The 27310-nt window shown below is 39.5% G+C and overlaps 1 protein-coding gene across 1 annotated transcript in view; it reads right to left on the bottom strand.

Moving 5' to 3' along the window:
• The window catches only part of Syt9 (synaptotagmin 9), a 173631-nt gene that overhangs the window by 45104 nt on the left and 101217 nt on the right, over positions 1-27310 (bottom strand). The window contains exons 4-6 of the mRNA XM_077108490.1: positions 7058-7178; positions 5231-5402; positions 2937-3066 (exon numbers count right to left, since the gene is read on the bottom strand). Of these exons, the coding sequence (XP_076964605.1) occupies positions 2937-3066; positions 5231-5402; positions 7058-7178 (423 nt within the window). The remainder of the gene's footprint in view (positions 1-2936; positions 3067-5230; positions 5403-7057; positions 7179-27310) is intronic.

Here is a 27310-nt window from a genome sequence, read left to right as displayed (position 1 = left end):
ACCCCAATCTGAGATGACAGCTCAGTGGAGTGCAGGCCTTGCTCCTGTTCTCCATGGCAAATGCTATGGGTGACTTTCCCTTGTGTGACACAGTTCCATGAGGACACACAGCACCCAGTCAGAATGTGGGGCATGTATAATGATTATAAGTGAGCACTCTACTGAGCATTTGCCATAAGCCAGCCACAGTGCTGCCTCTCACATAGATTAGATCGTCTAATTCTCACAACCACCCTTAGGAGACAGGTTCTGTTATGGCCTCTGAGATGAGAAAACATACAACACGCAGGTGGTAGCACAGCAATGTGAATCTAGGTCCATCTGACTCCAGTGTGTGTGTTTCCAAGCCTCTGCCTACAGCCCTGTAAGAGTGGAGGCCTACAGAGCATGGACCACTTCCCAGGACTGCTTTTCATCTCATCTGGTACCATTGCCCTAATTCTGCCAGTGACATGTTTATTTTTAAAAGGGAAAGCATCACTTCCCCTCTCGGGATGGATCTGGAGTCCAAGGCATACTTCAAAGAGACAGGAAGCAACAGGGAAGAAGCAGCCTCCCTTGGTTTGCCCTTCATATCAGGGGTGTGGGCATTCCATTTCCTTAGTTCTGTTGCAACAGTTGAGAAATGGCCATTGTATTAGCTGAAGGAATTCCAGCTGTTCTACAGATAACTCCCAAGTTTCAGTGGTTTAACCCTAAAGACATTTCTTTCTCACTTACATAACAGGGACTTGCAAAAAAGCTAAGCGTTCAAAGTTTAAGGGATATCTCCCAGGTGACCAAGTCTTACAGCACTTCTTCCTCAACAGGGAGGCCTCCAAGGCCTGCTTTCCACCACCCTCTTTGCATAACACCTGCTGCTGTTCAGGGCTGGGTGTGTAAACCACTCCCCATACACACCAGGGTTACTCCCCTGTCAAGATCACTGCCTGTGCAAGAATCAGAGCTCATTTCCCTCAGCCCTTCATCACCCTCATCCTTACTCTTTTCCATTTCCTGTCACAGAGCTTTGGCATTTCTGATAACAAATCAGAATTAAAGTCAACAATGCCGTCTAAGGATGCAGGAAGTCTATGACAACTGGTCTGCCACTGCTAGTGGCAGGCTCGGACAATTTAATGAGCCACAGATAGACTCCTTTGAGAATTCTACCAGGAGAGGAAGAAGTGATATATGGTTCAGTCAGGGTCAGCCCCCCAGATACTTTTCAAGAGATTCATAGGTCCTTTGGGTCTCCCTGAGGGATTAATTTTGAGTCCAGGAAAGAGAGAATCTTGGCTTCTATGGCCCAAGGGCAGTGATGTCTTAGGGGACCTGCAAATTAGGGGGACCTAGGCTCTCCTTGAATTCACCCAGAGGCCCTGATGCTTGGAGTTTCCGTCCTGCACCATTTCAACTAAGGAAGTGTCCTTTTGTTCGAAGACCTGAGTTGGGAGCCTCTTACCTCTCCGCCACTACCCTGCATGATTACTTCAGCTAGACTCACATGACTGTCAAAGGCAATGGAGCCCATACAGTGTGAGGCTCTGGTCTTGGTCTCTCAGGATGATTAGGTAGAGAACAGCTGCCTGCACTGGGAGAGCACAGTTCTCTGCCTGGAACCCCTGCACCCACATAAATAGCTTCTGCCCACTTCCTGGCGATCCCATTCCCAGGGGTTCTGTCCTCTTCACTTACTGGGAGCAGAAAGTAGAAAGGCTTTATGAACAATCTCCTCTAAGTACAACAAACAACTCTCTCCTTTGTGCTCTTGTAGCACTTTATATGGATGATAATGCTTATGATGTTCATGTTAATAATCATGCATCATCTTCTTCTGTCTCTTATTATCTGTAAGTTCTATAATAGATGACTTCTTATTTACATGTGTATTTTCTGTACCTACATGCATGGCATTTGACCTTTAGAAATGTTACTTAGTGAATGTGAATTATTTTTGAGGGAACCAGTTAGAAAATGAATGCATCGATAGGCAAAGACCAATAGGATAAGAATGAATGAAAAGAGATGGGGGAGGGAGTAGTGAATGAGGAGAGAGTGGCAGAATGATGGCCAGTCGCCTTCAGTATCCTACCCTCCTCTTCTCTGCAGACATAGCCCTGTTTTCTAGTTGAGCATGTTGCCACAGTTGAGCAAAAAGAATATATTTCTAACTTCCCTGCAACTAGAAACATCCAAAGTTCTGTGACTAATTTAAGCATAAGTAGCAGTGATGCATGAGATCTCAAAGAGAATCCTTAAAAAAGGAATGTGTGTTCTCTTGACTCTTGCACCTTTTTATAGCCTAGAAGATGTGTGATAGATAATTGGAGTTTAGCAGCCATGTTATACAACAGGGTGAATTCTAGGTACAAAACTACAATGGGACCGAAAAGCAGAATGACAAAGTCCAGGTGTCTGTTGATCATGGAGTACCCTACCTTGCCTTCCTCTACATCTTTTATATACAAGAAAGAAAGACATTTCCATTTCACCTGTTGTTGACTTGTGGTTTGTTGTTTTTATTACATGCTGTTGAACCTGATTCTAACTGATTTACCCAGAACAACAGTTCTAAAATCCAGGCCTCCTCTCTCCCAGTCAAGTTCTTCAAGAAGTCAGGTTCAAGACAACCCATGATGGACTAAGACCGTGCACTTATCCAGATCCTGCACAGGCCCTCCAAAAGATCAAGGTGGCACCCAAAACCATAATGTGAATCAGAGAACTTGATCTTTTAAAAAGACAAAGTGAGAAATGACTCCTGATCAATATTCAAAACCTACTAGATTGGTGGGGGCACAGACTGAAACTTGTATTGAATGCAAGTCCCAATGACACCAGGGAAACCCATCTGTGACTAGATCCTGGTGCTCTCAGGACTGGTCAGTTCTTGCATTTTTGACAGCAAAGTACTTACCCTTTTGCAAAGTGGAGCATGCAGGGTTAGATCTTACCTCCACCAGGGAATGCCAATGTGCAATGGGCTTCCGAGGATATGACAGCATTTCACTCCAGTGGTCTCTGCCCAGCCTCTCAGCCTCGTTGCCAACTTGACACACGCCAATGATCTCATTGTGACCTACACTGTGAAAATGGCCCACAATAGTTTTTTCTTAATATTTTGGTATATAAGAGCATCAGTTACTCAACTAAATTGATGGCAGGAATGGGGAAATGGTATTTTTATATTATTGCCTAATCTAAAACAATAGGCCAAGCTTAACAGCCAACAGGACTTGGGATTCAATGTTGTACCCCAGCTTTCCTAACACTGAATGGCTTAGCTTATTCCCGAGAACTCTGTGTTCAAAGAACTTCTGATGCATGCTTAGAATGCCATCTCTGGTTCTGGAACTACATTGGTCCCCAAATCCATAAAATGAAGAGGGAATCCTTTGAAGGAAGTTTATTTATTTTTTATTTTTTTACAATAATGGCCATTCAAATCACCACAAGAGGCTACTCAGGATGGGTGAGTGAGCAGCTCTGGGTCACAGCCACTGGTCTGGAGCCCACAAATGGAGCAGAGTGGAGGAGGAACCTGGGTCTTCTTGCTCCCCATTTTGTTAAGAGAACATGGATATCATCTTATGCTGTTCTCTCTTTCCCTCTAAATCCAATTTTTGGTTCTTTGACCCAACTTGATTTCTCAACTGTACAAATAAAACTCCCTGGATGGGTCTCTGTCTTGGGCCAATTTGTTTTTTCCTTAGTAATTTTTTTTTTTTAATAAAAAATCCTTTGCGTCAGGTGCAGGGCTCATACTTGTAATCCCAGTGGCTTGGGAAGCTGAAGCAGGAGGATGGCGAGTTCAAAGCCAGCCTCAGCAAACATGAGGCATTATACAACTCAGTGGGATCCTGTCTCTAAATAAAATACAAAATAGGGCTGGGGATATGGCTCAGTATTCGAGTACCCCTTAGTTCAGTCCCCAGTACTCCCTTCCTTTTTCCTTCCTGCAAAGAGGAGTAATTTTCTCCTATTTGTGTGTGGGTGGTAAAGAGAATAGAAAGAAAGGGAGATAGTATAAAGGATACTCAAGTCTATAATCATTAAAATCAGATGCATGTAGAAACTCCATGGATTCTGTCATGGATTTTTCCAGACCAGATTAATGAGTTTACTGATAATTAAATTGAGGCAGAGATCACATAATCAAATTTGTTGATGCAGGAAATTTGACAATAGCTTAAAAAGTGTTGGCCTAGGCTTCCACAGTTGGTGGTCAACACCCTCTCCTGGGGTCTGACACTAATGGCGTTGTGTGTTGCCCATAGGAGATGGGATGAGGTCTGTCACAGCCACAGACAGGCGGACTGGAAGACGGTCATGCATCATACAAGCATCTGCTGAAGACAGTGTTCAGGTCACTGGTGTTGCCTTGCTGACATTTCGGAGGTAGGTGGGAAAATTTTTGGCTACAAATAATATTTGTAAGATTATATTAGAAGTCAGAATGATTTTTTTCTTTTATAATTGTGCCCAGACCACGTGGGAGGTTTCTAATTAAAAAGAGACTTTGCATTTCAGTCTAATGACTGGTTTAACATGTATAATTCCCTGTTGGTACTTCCTTTGCATATTAAAATGACTGTTTTTCAAATCTGTCCTTTAAATACACAATTGGCTACAATGCAGGCTATAAATATCTCTTCTGTGCTGTATTAATTAAAAAGTCTAGCATCTTATGCATTTTAATGTACCCTGTCATCCATACTGATTCTAGCATTTTCAAGAGAACATTTCTGTGTTTGCTTTCAGACTTAAGTGGATGGAAATGATCTTTATTAAACATGCTGCAAGAACAACAAAAAAAAAAGATTGAAGTTATGTATTTAGAAATGTTGATGGTCTGGCTACAGTAATCATTCTGCTGTTTTGAGTTAATCTTTTCCCTAAAGGTAATCAGGATTGCCCAACAGAAGATATGACTCCTGGGGCACTTCTTTAAGCCCAGATTCTGGGAGGTGTGCAAACATGAAAAAGGGAAGAGATGGAGGTGTGGGGAGAATGAAGGAGGAGAAAGATGTAAGAAAGTGGGAGGGAAGAATGGAAGAATTGAGGCCCAGTGGTAATCTGACTCTACAGAATGGTTTGGAAACTGGTGATTCCTTGTCAGTCTTCCTTCTACGTGCTACTCGTTCAGGCATTTCCTGCAGCCTGGGATACTAGCTAAGAATCCATGCCCATTCCCTTCTGTTCTCGCTGCCCAGGGCACGACAGACTTGCACTGAGACAGGGCTCTCACCGGTCATAATCCATGACTGCTATGGACAAATGGATTTGGTCAATGTTCTCAGGAGGGACATCAAAGACTATGGCTTCGTTGTAAACAGGATTCAGCGTGTTCCTCTTGGTGGATGTTTTCCTCTTCTTCAGTCTCCTGCCATCACACATCAGTGACACTTTCACATAGGGATCTGTATAGACCATGAGAAGCAGGGGAAATGTGAGGGTTAACGTAGATGGTGGGTTTGCATGGACAATGGTACACAGAACTCCTTTACCTGCCTCTGGACTGGAGTTTTGAGGATTTTAATTAACGTGCTATCTGGGAGGTGACTAGTTAGGATAATTAAGTCATTCATTCAAGAAAAAAGCACAGGACACTGTCTCCTCAAAATGTGTGAAATTTAAAAATAGTGTGAAACATCTGTTACCAAATTAGAAAACATTCCAGCTAGAATTTAAGACCAGCCTGTCTGTGATAGAAAGAGAAATACAGACACTTCCAAGGAGTGGGAAACAGGCCTCAGACCTCCAACTTTGAGCCACCTCAGGGAATCTTTTCCTAAAGATCAGCGCTTTAAGAAAGGGAATTCCTGGATTTCTAAAATTTCTGAATCCCTAGACATGGAGAAAGAGCACCTGGGGGTGGATCTCCTGGGGTACAGGGCACCTCCTCTCGTCAGATTTCAAGGGGAGAAGCAGTCCATCCTCCAGGGAGAAAGGAACACGGGCTTCCTGTGGTGCACCGCTGATGGGGGCCGGTGATGAGCTGAAACCTGCATCACACAGCTGGTCTCACCGGTACCTTACACTATACTCCTGCTCAATGGCAGGTTCTCCATCTTTCTTTACCTGCGTAGCCATGTGCTTTCCTGACTCCTGACCCATTCTAGGAGGGACTTAGAGGACAGACAGGCCAAGGTTTTTTCCCTCCCTTAGAAAAACACTGACATATAGGACACAAAATATATTGTATCTTGTGTTCTTTGATTTCAGTGATTGTGAGCCATTGTGCCCTTTATTCATTGGAAAACCCAAACTGTTATGTTCACTTTTATAAGGAAATGGAATTATCTGCGATCTTTAATAAGCCTGGGATGGTTATATCTGAGGAAAAAGACCAATTAGATAGGCTCTATAAAGATGGACGAACCACAGATCCAGTTTACATGGTGATTGAGAAGTCTGAGAGAAAAATAATATTACTGACAACTAAAATTATGTAGCATTTAATATAAACCAAATACTGGTTTTATGAATTTTTTATGTATTAACTCATTTAATCTCACAACTCAATGAGCCAGATACTATTATTACTCTATTTTACAGATGGGAATCTGAACCCCGGAGAGGTTACATGACTTGCCCAAAGTCACACAGCTCTTAAGGTGGTGGCTCTCTGATTCAATCTATGCAGTTTGGTTCCAGGGTCTGCCGCAGTCCAGCTGCAGCAAAATAACGGGGGGGCGGGGGGTGTGACGAACAACTTGTGTAGATTGATACAGCAGGAATGGAAGCCATTTATTGTAGGACCGGAGGGATATTTATACATTTCACACGGCTTATCTAATTAACATAAACTAGATACAGCAGTCAACCAATCAGGAATCTCCACATTTAATGGCTCGATGGCGTTACTTCACAAACCACTCCCTCTGGCATTTTGCCAGGCGCCATCCAGACTTGTTTACAGACGTTAACATTAACCACTCCCCCTGGCAAAATACCAGGCACCATCCTGACTTGTTTACAGACTCTAACAAGGGTCAATGTGCTTTATTACTATATTAGAAACTATATAAGACACTACATTAGAACCAGTCAGACTGAATTGATGATGTCCCACCTGATGCTCCTGTTATGTCCATTGCCTTTAAATTTCTTGCTTTTATAATGGTAATGGTCAGCCTGCCAGCCGTGGGAAGATAACAGAGGGAAAACATCAGCTCTCCAAGATCCACATTGTCCTGTTGAGAAAGCAGAGTGAAGCATTAGAAAATGTTTTCATCCAGGTGTGCATGAGGCTCAGTGGCAGGGCACTGGAAGGGACCATGCTGCACCTTTTGCTCAGTCATGAAGAGTCACTGGTGTCTCTTCCTCTCCTGTCAGTCACATAGAGAAGAATATACCCTTGCACTCTAGGAGCTTCTCTTCCTAAGGAAGCACAGCACACCTTTAGATGGCAAAGCTGCAGAGGCTGTCCAGGACTTCTACCACCATTTATCTAACCACACACAGCCCTGCACAGCCTCCAAGGGTCCCTGTAGCCCAAACACAACCTCCAGTGCAGAACTCCATAGCCTTAACAATCTTCCATGGCGCTCCCCCATGTGACTCTACTCACATCCCTATCACAGTCCACATAGAGCTCCCCACACAAAGCTACACAGAGATGCCCCACAGTGGTGCACAGCCACCCCAGTCCAGGCTCTGTGTGCACAGTCCCACAATGCACTGCAAAGGGTTTCAAAGAGGTCTGCACACAGCCCACAAGGTCCTCTACACAGTGCTCTCAAGTTAGCCACAGTATCCCCATATCCTCTGTCCAACCACAACCCTCCTGCAAGTCCCCACTCTCAGAACTCTGCACACAACCTAGTCACATGTGACCTGTGCAGGACTCCATACCCAGAAATCTTCTATCTCTTCACATAGTTCTGGACAAGAGCACTGCATAAGTGTGAGAGTAGTGGCCCATGACCCCACACATCATGGCTCTGGACACTTGCTTCATCCTGTAGTTTCCATGAAGAAAGAGAAGGGCAGAGCCCCAGACCCCTGGGTGCCCTGCTGCCTGTCCCCAAGGTCCCCCTTTGCCACAGCTATTCCCTTCTCTGGTGTTTCTATAAGGAGCCCCCATTTCCTCTTCCAGGGAAGACATCTTTTTGTGTGATGTGCAGCCATTCAAATAGGTCAGAAGACATGAGCCTCTTTCTCCTTTTTGAGCTGAGAGAGAGAGAGAGAGAGAGAGAGAGAGAGAGAGAGAGAAGAATAGAAAAAAAAAAGCCAGTTCATTTAGTTTCAATTTCTGAGAGATACCTGAGGTTATGAAGCTGGGTGTCTGTGTCTAATTAATACAATTTCATACTGACAATGCTCTGGGGAGTCAGGTTCTTGCCCTCAACATCCACAGTCTCCCTTCCCCTTCTAGATTCTCCAAGGAGGCTTCTATTTTTAGAAGCACAGATTCAGTTCTGGAAGGTCACCTCACCCAACCTCCCGCCTTGACTGCTTCCACAGGAGGATGAGGCAAGCAAAGGGATCTATTTAGTCACTAAAGCAGATGGATTGCTCTGCATCTCCCTGCATCACTTGCCCCATGTAAAGCAAGCACCTCATCTTGCAAACCAGTTTCCCCTGGCTCCTGAAGCGGTGACCTCAAGAGACCAGGCAGCAGGGCATTTCCCTTTGGGGAGAGGTTGTGGGGGATGGGTTCTCTAAGAGTGATGGTTCACACACAACAGGCTATGGCTGCTTGTGATGCTGAGTTCCCTGCTGCCTGGGAGCAGGATCTGAAGAGGATAAGTCTGACCCAGCTTTCTGCTGGTAGCAGATGGGAAAGAGAAGCAACAGCTGTCCCCACAAATCATCCTTTTTTGTCCTTATTCCCTAACCCATTCCTTTGCCCTTTGACTTTCACTCTTCCCTTGGAAGGCTTTCCACTGCACGTTGCTCTCTCCTCTCACCTCATCCTGCCCAGAAAATCTTGGTTTGACAAAGTAATTACAAGAGCAACCAAAATCATGCTTGTAAAATTTCATAATCAATTCTTTCGACATATTTCCTATACATACACACACACTGTAAGGTTTAGAGGAACTTTGGGCAATAGGTAGGGAGAGTAGGAGGGTGCATGGGGGTAGGGAAGATGGTGAATAAGATGGACACCATTACCCTAGGTAAATGTATGACTGCACATATGGTGTGATGCTACTTCATGTACAACCAGAGAAACGTAAAGTTGTGCTGCAACTGTGTACAATGAATCAAAATGCATTCTGCTGTTATATATATAATTTTAAAAAATACATTAATAAAAATAAAGGTTTGGGATATGAAAATATTCTCAGTCCAGTCCCTGCCCTCAAGGCTGATGCACATAATAAAATGTTAGGTCAGATCTCTTCTGTACCAGGTACATTGGATCCCTTTCCCAGAATAGACCCCATTCACAAAGATTGATATTATATGGCTATTTGCTTATGAGTTAAAAATAATCAAACTTCATACTTGGTACTATATTCGGAATGTGAACTGGGGCTACAGCACACATTTCTACTTTTTTTTCTTTTAAATATAAGTTAAAGAAACTGTTATCAAAGAGAAAATGCTTGGTTTGATCTCTAAGTGCTTTAAAAAGAACTCTTCTAAAATTTTCTAAATTATAAAAATAAAATTCAAATATAGAAAAAATTTCAAGTTAAGCAGTAAAATATTTCCTTTTCTCATGCATATGCCCACAATGTCATTCCTTTCCCCAAAGTAATACAGTGAAGAGTCATCCAAGTTTTGTTCTTTTCATGTGTGCATCCACCCACCCATCCATCTGTCCGTCCATCCATCCATCCATCCATCCATCCATCCATCCCTTCACTTATTCTTTTAACATGTGCCATGGTTATAAGCATGGGTTGAGCATGCTCTTTTCAGAGTCCTGGAGCTGAATCTGCAGTAGTGTAAAACAGTCACTATCCCTTGAACAGACATGGGTTTGTGGGGCAGTGGAACAGGAGTTAACTGGCACTTAATGGTAACTATATTTCCCAAATAGTTGATCTGATTGGGGTTAAGAAACCTGTAGATTTCAATGTTTTATAAACATTCCAAATCAAGTGGTTCTCGGTTAATAGCAATTTTGCTCTCTTAGAGGACATTTGACATTACTGGAGAAATTTTTAATCATCACAACTGTGTAGGGTGATGACATCTAGCAGGTAGAGCCCAGGGATACTTTAAACATCCTACAAGGCAGAGGGAAGCCCATTATCTAGTCCATAATGTCAATGGTGCCAAATTCCGATGTATATAAATGTGCTTAGATTCTTAGCAAAAGTTTTTTCTGAAATGCTCATAAAAGTCAAATGTAAAGGGGGTGGTGGAGTATGTGGCTTCTTTTTCAGCTTGACAGGAATCAGATATGCAGAAGTTTCAGTGGCAGCTGAGTACCCTGGAGAACACAAGGGGGAAGGAAAATGCCACACAAAGAAATGCTTCATTTGCTCCAGCTTTGTATGGTCAAGTTCAGAATTGTTAGCAAGATGCATTGGGAATTTATGGCAAGCATATATGAATTCACTACCTACCAACCTGTAAATGTTTTCTTGATCTGTTTGCCTGGAGTGGCCAAGATAGCTATAGTTTTTAGCTAACTAGTACACTTTTGTATTCCTCTTCTTGGACTCTTCTGGTGAATTCCTTCCCAACTCCATGAAGATATGAAGGGCTGTTACAAGAATCCAGGCTAACCAAAATACTTACGCCCCTGTGCTTTGCTGGGATGAAGGATGGGTGTATACCCCAAGAAGGATCATTTAGAGTCATTCCTGGGATTGAAAAATCAATATTGAGAAAGAGAAATTTCATTCTATTGGGATTATTTATTGGAAGACAGGAGACCAGAATTGTTGCAAGGTTCATGTATTATATATAGTACAAATGGCATAATACCACTTTAAGTTAATCTATGTCAGTTAAAGACATATACTCAAAGGAAATAACTAAAAGAACACAACAAGGAGTTATAGCTAATAAGATGAACAAAGGAGATAAAGTGGTGCCTTTTTATCTGATACGAGGCCATAAGACCCTCAGTGCAGAAGTGGTCCTGCCCTATTTCCAGGAGGAAGAAACACCAGACAGAGAAACCAAGAAGATCTGAATAAGCTGACCTTGTTGAGATTCCCCCTTCAGGGTGTCACCACTAGGTCAGACCCTTTTGTTCAATCACATTTCTACGTGTTGTCCATTCTTCATTGAACACAAGCTTACAAATAAAGTTTTCCCTGAGTTTTTGGATCTTCATTTCTGAAGGGTCATGTGTCATATAAAACTTTGATTAAATAAATTTATCTTTTCTCCTGTTAATATGTATCTGTCAGTTTTTATTTCAGACCTATACAGGAATCATAGGAGGATTGAGGAAATCTGTCTTTCCCCACATCAGTCTGTGAACTCCTTAAGGAGAAGGCCCATTTATCCACCTCTCTCAGTGGTGGACATGTAGGGATGGCTCAGTCAATGTTTCTTGCACTAATGAAGTGATGCACAAATGAAGGAGAGGCAGTCCTTGGATATGTATTATACTCTCAGTAGCTCTGTGGAGCCTTTGTATCAAATGTCCAGTGAGCTCCAGGATATGGGACATCTGATCTTCATTCCCTCCTCCCCAGTCCCCACCTATTCCCTGCCACCATTATCACCATTGTCAGCATTATCAACTCACCGAGAAATCCTATTTTTACAGAGACGATTTCAAAAACAAAACCTTGTAAAGAACAGTAGCAAGAAATTATCTGGTTAGCAAATACAATCCTAGTTGCAATGTTTCTCTCAAATGCCCTCTACCCTCACCTGTAATAATCACACTGATGGTTCAAACCTGGTCCGCCTGTAATGTGGAAGCTGTTACTGATCTGATCTTCCTATTTTCTCAAAAAAAGAAAATTTATTCCCCATACTTTCCCCAAACATGACAAAATTGGCAAAAATGTCCTTTTCCAGTGACGGATTCTACCAATAATTAGCATGCACTGTTAAAGTAACTGTTGACTGCACTTTATTTATAGATATTAACATGATTAATTGCATTGGAAGTGTGCCTGGAGGATGACACTTTCTGAGCTGGTGGTGGGGCACAAGCAAACCAGCAACCCTCATGGGTTGTGGGAGAGAGCTGGGACCAGCCATGCCTTTCCTATTGGAATTGTTCTGTCAGGAGATTCTAAGTTTAATTCCTTAAGACTAGCCTCCCTTAAGAAAGGATTTTCTTTGGCCCACTATATGTTTAGCTAGGAATGGACAAGATAACAACATCATATAGGTAAACACATGGGTAAAGTTCTTAGGGTCGACAAAAAAAAAAAAAAAAAAAGCCCATTACTACTATATCTGGTCTTATCCAGTTCCCTGGTTTAATATGAAAAACATACGGGTGACCCCACCATTCATATCTCTACCCCAGCCTCTTCCTCACATAAAAGCCTCTTATATCCAAATGTCTTCTTTAGATCTCTACTTACAGTTGTTTAAGAGCCGTCTCAATCTTAAAAACACTTCAATAATGGAGTTCATTTTCTTATCGTTTTCCCAGCTTTCCTACCAAATCTTTCCTCATCTCAGTGTGGTAAAACCTCTAAGAGGCTGATGCTAAAAACGTGGTAGACATCATATCTATATTCCTCCTGTTCTCTCACCCTCCCACATCTGCAAGTCATATCATTTCTCTCTTCAAAAATATCTAGAGTCTATCCAATTTTCTCCTGCTCTGTGGTGCTACCCCATCTCAAGACACTACCATCTCTGTCATACGCACCAAGAAATGAGTGCAAGGGCAGGCCACCTGCTGTGATGTGTGCTTATCACAGAATTTTGTCCAACCATAGACAGGCTCCCAGCTTGGGATTCCCTCTCTGGCCTGATGTACTGGTAAATACTCAGGATAGGGTAAAGACTTCAGGATAGGGCTGGTGTCACCTGTGGAGGTGAGGAGACACTGTAGTTCCTTACCTTCCCACATGATTGGGGTTTTCCCCTCAAAGCCTTCCTGGGTGCCCCCTATAAAACAAAAGTGGCTCTGACTCATCTGGAAATATATGATGTCTGGCTTTGTTCCACTGGGACTTGAGTCTTTCATGTTTCTAAACACAGCCAAAATCAGGGAGGTTGTGGTAAATTTGGCAGGCACATTCTTCTGTGACGTATTTAAATTATAATATCTCACTGAAGGCTTACTAGGTACCCTGCTTTTCTCAACACTTGAGGCAACTGGTTTCTTCCCCCATGGGAACCAACTATCTAGGGTGACAGGGCAGAGCTTGAGCATGGGGCAATGGTCAGGCACCATCTGGCAAATGAAAACCACATACCAAATGTAAAAAGCTGAGTTTTTCTTGTAAAGTAATCTTGGTACTCATCTCAGGCCCGTTATTAGTATTGATTATGGAAAGGTATGGTTTCTGAACCCTCAAAAATCATTGACTCTGAATGGGTTCATTACAACTAATATCACTTTCTTTTTTGATTTGGGTTATTGGACCTACGTATCAGGGAACCTCTATAGGCACAGTGAATGTGACCTCAGCACAACCTCCGGTAAGCTCTTTTCTGATATCCTTGTAGATGATCTGGATCAAAGTAGCCCAGATGATAGTAAATGTGCATTCATATCTAGTTTGACAACTGTACCTAAAGAATGCTAATTAATTATTCAAAGAGCTAGATATTATTCAGTTCTGTAATTTATCAATAGTTTAGAAGAAGAAATAGAATTTGGATATGAAACAACAAGCAAAATAAATACATTGTAGTCTAGAATCAAGATCCATAAAAATCCTGATAGGTGACATGGATAAAGCCTAAAAATACATATTTGTCAAGATAAATTAATTGACCATCTAAAAAGTCAATGATGTAATCTCTGAAGTAGATGCAACCTAATGCATGTTAAAAATTATTTTGAATCAAAATATGATATAGCTACCAGAAACTAATTTTGCTTCAGGCTGCATCAATAGAGGTACAGTTTCAAAAGGAAGGGTGTATACCAGTCATAAGACATCTGAAATGTTCATTCTGTTCTGGGAATCTCAATTTTAGAGACACATAAGTGGCTGGAAGATGATGATAAAAGCTGGAACCACTATAGAAGAGGATCAGGATTACGCAAGGAGCAATGATGAGCTATTAAGCTTTATAAGAAACGTTCAAAAAACACAAGATTCTTCTCAGCACTAATTCTATTGGTATCAGACAGAAGAAGGACTAAACTTGTTTCACCACCACCCCCCAGTAATGGGGATTAAATCCGGAGCCTTACACATGCTAGGCAAATGCTCTATCACTGAGTTACAACCCCAGCTCTAAAAGTGTTTTTAATGGTTCCAAGGATAAGCAAAATTTGTTTCTGGTAGCTATATCATATTTTGATTCAAAGGATAAGAACTAGGACTAATAAGTGGGAGCCAGAGGAAGATTTAGAATATTCTTCTCTCTTACAATCTAAAACCAAAGGCTGTCTTTCTCTGAATGTAGTCATCTCCCCATCTGTTTAGAAAGTTTTTCTAGTTTAAGGAAGAATTAAGTTTCAAGTAGGTAGATGGAAAAAATGTAAAGCCTTCTCCAGTCTTGATCTCCTATAATTCCCTCTCTCAGACATTAACTGGAAGGTGAGGGAAGACCATACGTTTCTGGAGCAGGACAACTGTATTATAAAACTATAATTATGGAGATAGGGTCTGGTAGAGTGTGCAATTGTATTGGAAAGGAAGATTTCGAGCTTAAGGGGCTAGAAACAGTGAAGGTTTGTTGCCTAAAAATGCTTAATTCAGCATCCTAGGGACATGTATACTTTCAAAGGGAACAAGATGAAGTGAATTCCCAGCACTGGTGTGCCTGGCATAGGAATTTGGAGTACTGGAAACTTCTGTTTTTCTCAGCATGCTTCCTCAAATGATACTTGGAGATTCGTGTATGATATTTTTTAATAGTTTTATTTTCCTAGTTAAGGAGAGTTCTTGGCTAAACAAAGATAGCAGTTTTTTTTTAAAAAAATTAAAGGGCTATAGAAAAGGCTTTAGAATTTAATTTGAAGTTCAATAACTCATTCTGAAAAGATCCATCAATTCTCAATAGAAAAAAAACACAAAGAAATTGGAGATGAAAACTTATTCTTAGTTAAAGGCTAAGAATATCAGAGCATCCTTAGATTTGAGCATGTATGCTGGCTTTGATGGATACACTGTGTTTCTCTGGCTTTTGAAGAAAAGAAAACACTAAGAAGAGTTGGAAATAATTTTGAATTCACCCTGCATTCTCAGCATTCTTGTCATCCTGAAAATTTCCATCAAAACTAAGAATTCATGCAGTTTTGTGGGAGACAGGAAGAAGGGATTTTCAAGTAAATATGCCCTCCAAAGAGAAACACAGCAGCAAGTGAGTTAAATCAACATGTTTATGAACAAGCATAAATAAATACACACTATTTTTATTCTACCACAAATGGAGACTTAACCCAAAGATAATCACAGGGCATAAATTTTTGTTTTGTTTTGTTTTTTAAAATCATCTACTGGAGATTTACTCGAGAATACTTTGCATTCCTGCATACCTTTTCTGTCTCCCTCAGCTCTTCCTTCATTCCTATTATGCTTAGTACCAGGATCACCAAGTCATGTTGACTCTGCCTCTAAAACATCTCTTGATTACCACTCTTCCTACCCATTCCCTTTGCAGCAGTATCCAAAAGATTAGGAGCATTTTACACTTCTGATCCATCTTACATGTAAACACAGGTCTGATCACGTCACTCCTTAAATCCTTCAACAAACCCTGGGTGCTCTTAGGTTAAAATCCAAATCTCACAGTATATCCTATAAAGGACAGCATCTCCAGCTGTTCCACTATTTCTCCTAACACACTGAATTCTCCAACAGTCTGAACTGTTCTTCACTCCCCCATCCCACAACACATTTCCTTCTCATTCCATTGTGTGCTGTTTCTTCTTCCCAAATTACCACTGTTCACTTCTATGCAGGCAAAATTTTCTTTTGTATCTCTGAAGACCTAACTTTCCAAGTTATCTCCTGCATGCTATTTTCAGCATCTCTCCAAGCCTGTGTTCTTTCTCTGCTGTGGCTACTCTTTGTCCATATTTCCATATTTCTTTATTTTATATTTTATCCATATTTCTATCTCCATACAAAATTAGAGATCTGTGACTCTGAGATGCTGAAGGTAGGAACTATGTCATCCTTGTGGCTCATTTATCCAGGGCTGCAGCCATTCTTCAGAGGAGAACAGGGTTAGAGAAGTTATTTCACTTACCCAAGGTCCCATGGCTAGTTAGTGCCCAGGCCATGTTCCCAATTAGTCTGACTAGGGCCTACAGTGCCCCCAACTAGGGACCCTTTCTTATCCCTAGAGGCTCTTAAGGATGGGTAAATGGGAGGGTGGCCAAATTCCTTCTTGTGTGGTGGAGACTTAAGGGAACTCAGAGGAGTTGGACTGGGAGCTAGAAGGGCCCGGGTTCCTTCCTTTGACCCATGATATTTTTGCCTCAGGATTGGCCTCCTCTCTTATCATTTATCATGAGGAATTACTTTTGCCTTGGTAGCTAATAGGGAAAAGAGAAAACAAGAGAGAAGTACCCTCACTGAATCCAATTTGAAAACTGGGGCAAATGGCACTTTAACAAAAAAAGAATCTGCCTTTCCTTCAAGCACCAGCATCACATCACTTTCCTCTGTATCCACTGCAATTTTATAACACAATTGAAGGAAATGAGAGGTTTTACTACACTAAAGGGCAGTATAGGTGTAATCAGGAGTCATCTTAGATGCATTTCAAATAAGAACAAAAAGAATAGTGTCTCTCTCTCTCAAATTAACTAATATTTGTAAAGCCATTAACACAACGCCTGAAATATATGTGTTAACTCATTATATGTGTCATCCTATACCTCCTAGAATAGGGCCTGGCACAGTGGGTCCATGATAAGCATGCAGCACACCAGTAAGTGAATAGCAGTGGTCTCTACAGAAAGGGTAAGGCAGATTGATCAGGGACAGCGCAGAATAGGATTCTTCTCCACCATTCTTACATCCAGATCTACAAGCTGGATTAAGGTGACACAAAGCATGCTAGAAGAATTCCTAGGCAGTGGACAGAATTAGCAAGAAAGAAAACAAATAAGAGCCATTTTAAATGGTATGCCTGAGAGCTTCAGGAGGTTATCAGATATCATCATCAGAGAGGCTGAACTATTTCCCTGTGTCAAGAATAGGTTTGAAGGATACTTTCCATCCCTATGTACTCTCCGACCTAAGTCTTCATTAAGACAGTGATTTTTTCCTGCATAAAAGTCAATACAAAGTAGATCAATCGCCAGAAATCTTGTAACTGCTAGAAGAAAACATAAGGCCAACACTCCAACACACAGGCACAGGCATAGACTTCCTTATTAAGGATGTCTAAAGCTCAGGAAATAAAACCAAGAATTAAAATGGGATACTATCAAATTAAAAAGCTTCTACACAGCAAAGAAAACAGTTAAGAGTGTGAAGACAGACCCTACAGAATAGGAGAAAATCTTTGCCAGCTACTCTTCTGGCAGAGGATTAAAATCCAGAATAATATAAAAAACTCAAAAAATAAATCCCCCCCCAAAAAACCCCAAATAACCTAATTAATAAGTGAGCAAATGGATTAAACAGACACTTTTCAAAAAGAAGATATACAAATGACCAACAAATATATGAAAAAATGTTCAGCATCATTACCAATTAGGGATATGCAAATCAAAACTACACTGAGATTTCATTTCTGGTTAGAATGGCAGCCATCAAGACTATGAACAATAATAAATTCTGGTGTGGATAAGGGGGAGAAGGAAATAACTCTTAGTGGTATTGTAAATAGTGTAACCATAATGGAAATCAGTATGGAGGCTCCTCTAAAGACCAGAAGTGGAACTACTATTTGACCCAGCTGTGCCACTCCTCATTTACCCAAAAGAATTAAAGTCAGCATACTATAGCAATAGGAACATACACGTTTACAGCAGCACAATTCACAGTAGACAAGTTATAGAATCAGTCTAGGTATCCATCAGTGGATGAATGGATAAAGAAAATGTGGCATATATATGTAAATGAAGTTTTATTCAACAATAAAGGAGAATGAAATTATATCATTTGCAGGAAAATGGATGGAACTGGATGTTAAGTGAAATAAGTCAGACTCAGAAAATCAAGAGTTGTATGCTTTCTCTCATGTGGAAGATAGAAAAAAAGGGGGGGGGAGAAGTGGGGAAAAGGCAGAGAAGGAATTTTCAGGAAAAAAGAAGGAAGAAAGACCATAGAGTATGGGGATTAGGGGGAGGGAGGAGAGGAGGGAATAAGGAGGTACTAGGCAATGAAACTTACCAAATTAAATGCATATGAACATATCATAATGAATCTCACTAGTTTATATAATTATAATGCACCAATAAAAAAATAAAAATAAATACAAGGTTAAAAAAAGAGAGATTTTTAGAATCTGTCAGATATTACTACAATAATTTTGGAACAAACCTCCCAATCCAACTCCTAGGACATATCAGAGGGTCTGTAGCTTTTATTTTTTATTTTTTTTGAATTTTTTTTTAATATTTATTTTTTAGTTTTCGGCAGACACAACATCTTTGTTTGTATGTGGTGCTGAGGATTGAACCCAGGCGGCACGCATGCCGGGCGAGCGCGCTACCACTTGAGCCACATCCCCAGCCCCTTGGGTCTGTAGTTTTTAATCATCCAGTGTTCCATTAGACACTCACAGGCTTTCTAGGAAAAATAAGTCAACTGATACAAGGGATCTACTTGTCAGTAATAGCCCAAGGTCACTTCATGTGCTAGGATGGTTTGAGAGACAAACCTGGACAACGGCAGTTGCCATGATGACCCAGGGAGTCCCCTAATCCCCTAGGGTAATGACTTAAGTTTCTGGTGTGTTGGAATCTGTTCTCTCCACAAAGGCATGGCTCTCCTCTCATTCACTGCAAGAGCCGCTATGGAAGAAGCCTGGGAGAATCTGGACATGTGGAGGGGAGGAATGGAGGGAGGGAGGCAATAAAGGAAGGAAAAGAGAAAATGAGTAAGGGAGGGAAAAGTGTAGGGGCAGGGAAGAAGGCCAGTCTTCTCTTTGATTCTTTTTTTTCATTTTTCAGTGGTACTGGGGATGAAACGCAGGGCTAGGCCAGCAATCTACCACTGAGCAACACCTGTCAAGTCAATCACTTTAAATTTATTCATTCACATATTCAACAAATATTCTAGGCATTATACTAGAATCTAGAAATAAAAGGGGGATGAGGCAAGGGTAAAATCCTTTCCATAATGGGATAGCCATTTAAGCTGCATTCCTAGAGTTCAGATAGTAAGTTAGATGAGTAAGCTACAGGAGCTGGTGGAAGGAGAGTCAATTTTAAATTGGATACTCAGTGAAGACCCTGAGGTCTGATGATGCCATCCGGGAGAAAACCTGAGGGAAGTGGGTGCAAGGTATAGGGCTATCTAGGGCAGTGGGTAGGCAGAGAAAAGAGCACAGGGAAGGAGTGTGAATGAGCAACAGGAAGGAGGTTAGTGTAGCTAAAACATATAGGTGAGAGGTTGGGGAGGAAGTCAGAAATGATATAAGGTTGTGGGGTCTGAATCCGATAGGTCACTGTAAGGACTCTGGATTTTACTGAGATGAAATGAGGAATCATTGAAGATTTTTTGGGCAAATAAGTGATAAGAACCAACAAATAATTTAAAAACATCACTCCAGCTTCTATACAGAGAACAGAATTGTAGGGAGTGGGAGATGAAACAAATTAGGAACAGGAAAACGAAGAAGGAGGCTATTGCAATTAACCTTCAACTATACAATGCTATTCAAGCTTCTGTTGTTTTTAAGATCACTTAGAATTGTCTTGGGTTTTATAAGGTCTCCTTTATCATTAAGAAATACTTGGGCTGGGGATGTGGCTCAAGCGGTAGCGCTCTCACCTGGCATGCGCGGGGCGCTGGGTTCCATCCTCAACACCACATAAAAACAAAATAAAGATATTGTGTCCACCTAAACTAAAAAATAAATATTAAAAAAAGAAAAATAAATACTGATAGTTGGGGGCAGCGGCACATGCCTATAATCCCAGAGGCTCAGGAAGCTGAAACAGGAAGATTGCCAGTTAAAAGTCAGTCTCAGCAAAAGCAAGGTGCTAAGCATCTCAGTGAGACCCTGTCTCTAAATAAAATACAAAATAGGGCTGGGGATGTGGCTCAGTGGTTAAATGCCTCTGAATTCAATCCCTGGTACCCACCACCCTTCAAAAACCAAAACAAAAAAATTAAAAAACAAAACAAAGAAAAGAAATACTGATGTTTTTGCTACTCAAAGAGTCAGATTCTGTAGTGATGGCAGAAAGTTACTTTTGTTTAGAAAGAGTTGCAGTAGGGGCTCAGCTGAATAGTCTCCCCAGGAATTCAGGGACAGCAAAGCAAGAAACTCTCTAGAGCAATTTATATAAATGTAAAAAGCATGTTGAAATGTTCACAGGAAATTCTTCCTCCATACCTGGGGCCTCAATCACTCTTTTGATGGCATCACCCTCCAGAGTTTCCAACAGAAAGGAAGAACAGGTTTTCCCAGGTGCCAGGTGCTTCCAGACTCCGGGAGGAATCTAAGCACTAGGCTGAGTTATGTGAAGTTGCCATTTTTGTAGGTCAAAAACCGGAATATGAGCAATTTTATATAGTTCATCCAATTACATGGCTCAAGGTTGTGACAACTATGCTGACTGCTGTCCTAGATGTGGTCATTAAATGCCCTCCAGCTCAGTTCATGAGAAGTCATTCAAGATAAAATACAAACCTGAACAACACAGGGCAGCCAAGGATGATGACAGAACCTATACTTGCAGCAATAGGACTGTATAAACAGGCAAGGCAGGGGCCTGGGAACTCTGGGGCTCGGCATCATCAGTAAAACAATATAGGAAAAGAGGGTACAAGGCTGGGAAAATCACTCAAGAGAGTAATGGCTGGGGGAATGGGGATAACAAGGTAACACACATAGTCAAATTATTTAAAAATACATCCTAGAAGAGGAAATAATAACAATGCTTCAGCATCTCCATTGATTTTAGTATGACTCTGAAACCAATATCAAAATTGTTCAAACAATCAAGCATCTCCACCAGAATAGTAACCAACAAGCAAACAAAACTATAAGCCACATCTTATATGAGTTTGGTTGAAAAATCCTGTGTAATATATTAACAAGTAAAATCTACAGACAGTATTAATAATATCTTGACCAAGTAGTGTTTATTTCTATATGCATTTATATTTCAAAATTAATAAACTAGGAATATAACAAGTCACATCAATGGGATGCAGGAGAAAAAACATGCGAACATCTCAGGAGAAAATATACCAGATAAAATTCAATATCCATTTATACTAAAACACACAAAGCTTAATACTGTAAATCTAATGGCATTATGATTAAGTTCAAGATATAGGCCAGAATTCCTACTATCATCCTTTTATTCAATAGTTTGGGCTGTTTAGCCAATGCCATAAAACAAGAAAAATACATGAAATACTAAATTATTATAAAAATAAGTTTTATAATTATTCAAAGAGGATATGATTGCTTTGTTAGAGAACCAAGGTAACCAAGTGGAAAATCATTGAAACTACTAATGAGACAGGTGGCCAACTGTAAATATACAAAAACATAAATTAGAAGATAAATAACCCAATTAAAAATGGACAAAAAACTAAAACATCAATTTAATGAAAGAATATATATATAAAAGTGCCCCAAATCATGAGTCAGAGAGAAAAGCCACAATCAAACACCAGTGGTAGAATGACTGAAATAAAAAAAAATATATGTGACAACTGGGTGTGGTGGTGCATGACTGTAATCCTAGTGGCTTGGGAGGCTGAGGCAGGAGGATCAAAAGTTCAAACCCAGCCTCAGCAACTTAGTGAGGTCCTAATTCCTGTATGAAAATAAAAAATAAAAAGAGCTGGGGATGTGACTCAGTGGTTAAATGTCCTTCAGTAAGAAAGTGAAGGAACTGAAAATCACATGCATAGTTGGTGGGAATGGAAAATAGTAATTTGAAAAACTATTTTCATTTCTTACATATGTCTCCTATAGAAGTCAAATCATTGCTGTTTGCAGATGATCCTATACATAGAAGATCCAAAAAACTCCACCATAAGACTGCTAAAGCTAATAAACATATTTGGCAAAGTAGCAGGTTATAAAATCAACATATAAAAATCAATAGCTTTTCTATATACCAACAACAAATCTGCTGAGAAAGAAATCAGAAAAACAATTAAATTCACAATAGCCTCAAAACAAAACAAACAAACAAAAAACCCTAGGAATAAATCTACCAAGGAGGTGAAAGACCTCTTCTGAAAACTGCAGAACATTGAAGAAAGAAATTGAAGAAGACCTCAGAAGATGGAAAGACTTCCCATGTTCACAGATAGGCAGAATTAATATTGTCAAATGGCCATACCACTAAAAGCAATATACAGATTCAATGCAATCCCCATCAAAATACCAATGACATTCCTCATGTAACTAGAAAAAAACAGTCCTAAAATTCATTTGGAAGAATATCAGACCCAAAGTAGACAAAGCAATTTTAAGCCTAAACAGCAATGCTGGAGGCATCAAAATACCTGACTTCAAATTATACTACAGAGTTATAGTAACACAAACTTCATGGTACTGGCATTAAAAACAGACACATAGACCAATGGTAGAGAATAGAAGACACAGAGACAAACCCACACAAATAAAGTCATCTGATCCTTGACAAAGGTGCTAAAAACATACAGTGGAGGAAAAAAATAGGGTTTTCAACAAATGGTGCTGGGACAACTGGTTGTCCATATGTAGAAGAATAAAATTAGACCCTTATCTCTTACCCTGCATGAAAATCAACTCAAAATGGATTAAAGACCTTGGAATTAGACCAGAAACTATGTAACTCCTAGAAGAAAATGTAAGGTCAACACTCCAGCATATAGGCACAGGCAATGACTTTCTCAATAGGACCCTTAAAGCTCAGGAAATAAGGCTAAGAAGTAATAAATGAAAGAGCATCAAATTAAAAAGCTTCTGTACAGCAAAGAAAGCAATTAGAAATGTGAAGAGAGAGAATGGGAGAAAAACTTTGCTACCTACTCTTATGAGAGAGAATTAATATCTAGAATATATAAAAAGCTCAAAAAACTTTACAACAAAAGATTAAATAACCCAATTAATAAATGGGCAAATGATTTAAACAGACACTTCTCAAAAGAAGAAATACAAATGGCCAACAAATATATGGAAAAATGATTAACATTGTTAGCAATTAGGGAAATGCAAATCAAAATTACACTGAGATTTTATCTCATACCAGTCAGAATGGCAATCATCAAAAATACAAAATAATAATAAAAATTGGAGAAGATGTGGAGAAAAGGAACACTTTTACACTGTTGGTGGAACTGTAAATTAGTATAACCACTATGGAAATCAGTATGGAGGCTCCTCAAAAGAGTAGGCTTGGAATCATAACACGATCCAACTATACCAATGATTGGTAACTATCCTACAAGAATTAAAATTAATTCTTTAATTTAATTTCTTTAATTCTTTAGGATAGTTACCAATTGCAATATTACAATTTTATTTTTTAATTGATTTTTTTAAAAAATAAATGACAGCAGAATGCATTACAATTCTTATTACACATATACAGCACAATTTTTCATATCTCAGGTTGTATATAAAGTATGTTGACACCAATTTGTGTCTTCATACACAAATACTTTGGATAATGATGTCTATTCACATTCCACCATCCTTGCTAATCCCATCTCCTCCTCTCTCTCCCTCCCCTCTGCCCTATCTAGAATTCAACTATTCCTCCCATGCTCCCCCTCCCTACCCTACTGTGAGTCAGCCTCCTTATATCAGAGAAAACATTCAGCATTTGTTTTTTGGGGATTGGCTAACTTCACTTAGCATTATCTTCTCTTAAAAAAAATCCATCCATTTATTTGCAAATGCCATGATTTTATTCTTTTATTGCTGAGTAAAATTCCATTGTGTATATATGCCACATTTTTTTTTATCCATTCATCCACTGAGGGGCATATAGGTTGGCTCCACAATTTAGCTATTGTAAATTGTGGTGCTATAAACATTGATGTGGCTGTGTCCTTGTAGTATGCTGTTTTTAAATCTTTTGGGTATAGATCAAGGAGAGGGATAGCTGGGTCAAATGGTGGTTCCACCCCCAGATTTCCAAGGAATCTCTGTATTGCTTTCCATATTGGCTACATCAATTTGCAGCCCCACCAGCAGTGTATGAGTGTACCTTTTCCCCACATCCTCACCAACACTTATTGTTGCTATCTTCATAATAGCTGCCATTCTAACTAGAGTGAGATGATATATTAGAGTATTTTTGATTTGCATTTCTCTAATTGCTAGCTATGATGAACATTTTTTTATATATTTGTTGAGTGATTGTATCATATCCATGTTTATAACAGCACAATTATAATAGCCAAACTATGCAACCAGCCTAGGTGCCCATCAGCAGATGAATGGATGATATATATACATAATGGAGTTTCATCCAGCCATAAATAAATGAAATCATGACATCTGCAGAAAAATGGATGAAATTAGAGGCCATCCTGTTAAGCAAAATAAGTTGAACTCAGAAGACAAAGGGTCACATGTTTTCTCTCATATGCAGAAACTAGAGAGGAAAAAGGAAAATGAAAGTAGGGGTGGATCTCCTAAAAAATCAAAGGGAGATCAGTAGAGGTAAGGGAATAAGGGGTGGGAGGAAAGGAGGGAAGGGAGAGTGCTGGGGAATGATACTGGCCAAATTATATTGTTATATCGTGTGCACCTATGACTATGTAACAACAAATCCCATCAATATGTACAACTAGAATGCACCAGTAAAAAATTTGGAAAAAATGTCTCCTATGATTAAGGAATTCTCCTCCTAGGTATTTTCTCAAAAAAAAAAAACAACAACAAAATAATCCATTAATAAATGGGTCAAGGGAGCGGGGACTGTAGCTCAGTGGTAGAGCACTTGCCTCACACATGTGAGGTACTGGGTTCGATCCTCAGCACCACATAAAAATAAGTAAATAAAGATATTGTATTCATCTACAACTAAAAAAAATTTAAAAATGGGTCAAGGAACTGAACAGATACTTCTCAGAAGATAATATACAATCAATCAACAAATACATGAAAAAATGTTCATCATTGCTAGCAATTAGAGAAATGCAATTCAAAACTACTGCTCTCACTCCAGTCAAAATGGCAGCTATTATGAATACCAACAACAATAAGTGTGGCGAGGATGTGTGGAAAAAGGTACACTCATACTCTGCTGGTAGGACTGCAAATTGGTGCAGCCAATATGGAAAGCAGTATGGAGATTTTTTAGAAAGTTGGAATTGGAACCACCATTTGACCCAGCTATCCTTGTCCTCAAAGGACTTAAAAACAGCATACTACAGGGACACAGCCACATCAATGTTTATAGCAGCACAATTCACAATAGCTAAACTGTGGAATCAACCTAGACGCCCTTCAATAGATGAATGGATTAAAAAATGTGGCATATATACACAATGGAATATTACTCAGCAATAAAATCGTGGCATTTGCAGGTAAATGAATGGAGTTAGAGAAGATAATGCTACGAGAAGTTAGCCAATTCCAAAAAACCAAATGCCGAATGTTTTCTCTGATATAAGGAGGCTGATTCATAGTGGGGCAGGGAGGGGGAGCATGGGAGGAATAGATGAACTCTAGATAGGGCAGAGGAGTGGGAGCAAAAGAGAGGGGGCATGGATTTAGAAATGATGGTGGAATGTGATGGACATTATAATCCAAAGTACATGTATGAAGACATGAATTGGTGTGGATATACTTTGTATAGAAACAGAGATATGAAAAAATGTATTCTATAAATGTAATATTAATTGTAATGTATTCCACTGCCATATATAAATAAAAAAATTAATTAAAAAATCATCAAAATAGAACCAAACAAAAACCCCCAATCATACATAAGTAGCACATTTTTTCACAATAGGTTCCCAGTATTTTCTTTTATTCATAACAGATCCCACAATCAATAGGCTTATTGTAAGAGTGTCCATTTGAGGACAACAATAATTAGCTTTCAAATTCTAATTATTTCACATTTACCCCAATTTCATTACATTTTTGAGGTTTACACTTTATAGCTGCAACAAAAGTTTAAAATGTGAGTATTCGGTATATGATAATATTGGTAGTATAGGAAATATTGGTTTATTCAGATGAGATAGGGGTAGCTAATTATTTGAGGGATATTAGTTAAGATTATTACCTTATAAATACACCAAATTAATTCTGAAAAGATTCGTGTTTTAAATAGAGATTACAACTTAGAGTGTGGCATCTAGAGTCAGACTATCTGGATTTTATTCCAGGACATTTCACTCACCATATGACCTTGAGTAAGTCACTTAACTATTTGTGTCTCAGGTTTTGTTTTGTTGGTAAAATGAGTTAATAATAAATATTTTATGCCTCATAGAGTTCTTGATGAAGAAAGGAAATGGTATATACAAATTTATTAGAATAGGGCTTAGTAAATGTTTAATAACAGATATTAGTTCTTAATGTTGTTATTGTTAATTTAAAAAGTTTTTATAATCTCAGGAGTAAAAGTGCTTAGGAGGGACTTACTAAGCATTAATCTAAAGGCTGGGTTTCTCCTGGAAGAATATTATATATGGGAATATATAAACATTTAACCAGGCCAAAAAACAAAGCTGACACCTTTAATTTTAAAGAGATCTGAAGAATTACTAAGGAAACAAAGTAATTCCTAATCCAAAAATGGGTAAAAAAAAATAGGCAAGTCACTAAAGAAAAACAAATGGTCAATAAACTTACCAAAAGGTGTTATGAAACTCATTAATATTAAAACACACAAATCATATCAAAATGGCCGTGTCATATTTTACTTATTAGACTGGTGAACAATAAAATTATAGTAACATAAAAACCCTAGAAAGTCTAAACAAAACAAACAGTAACTACAATTAGAAAAAAGATCAATAAAAACAGCTACAAATCATTATCTCTCATGGAAAGAAAAGTGATGACAGGAGGGTATTGACTGCCTTCCTTACGGCTTTGTATACACAGAGTTTAAATTTTCTATAAGGATCAGGTATAATTTCTCTAACTCATAAAGTTATTTTGTGTACATTTATAATATAAATATACATACCTACACTAAAGA

The sequence above is a fragment of the Callospermophilus lateralis genome, chromosome 2 (assembly GCF_048772815.1).
Source record: "Callospermophilus lateralis isolate mCalLat2 chromosome 2, mCalLat2.hap1, whole genome shotgun sequence".
NCBI classification, from domain to species: Eukaryota; Metazoa; Chordata; class Mammalia; order Rodentia; family Sciuridae; genus Callospermophilus; species Callospermophilus lateralis.
Note: the sequence above shows the minus strand (reverse complement) of the source record. Positions and strands in the feature narration are given on the sequence as shown.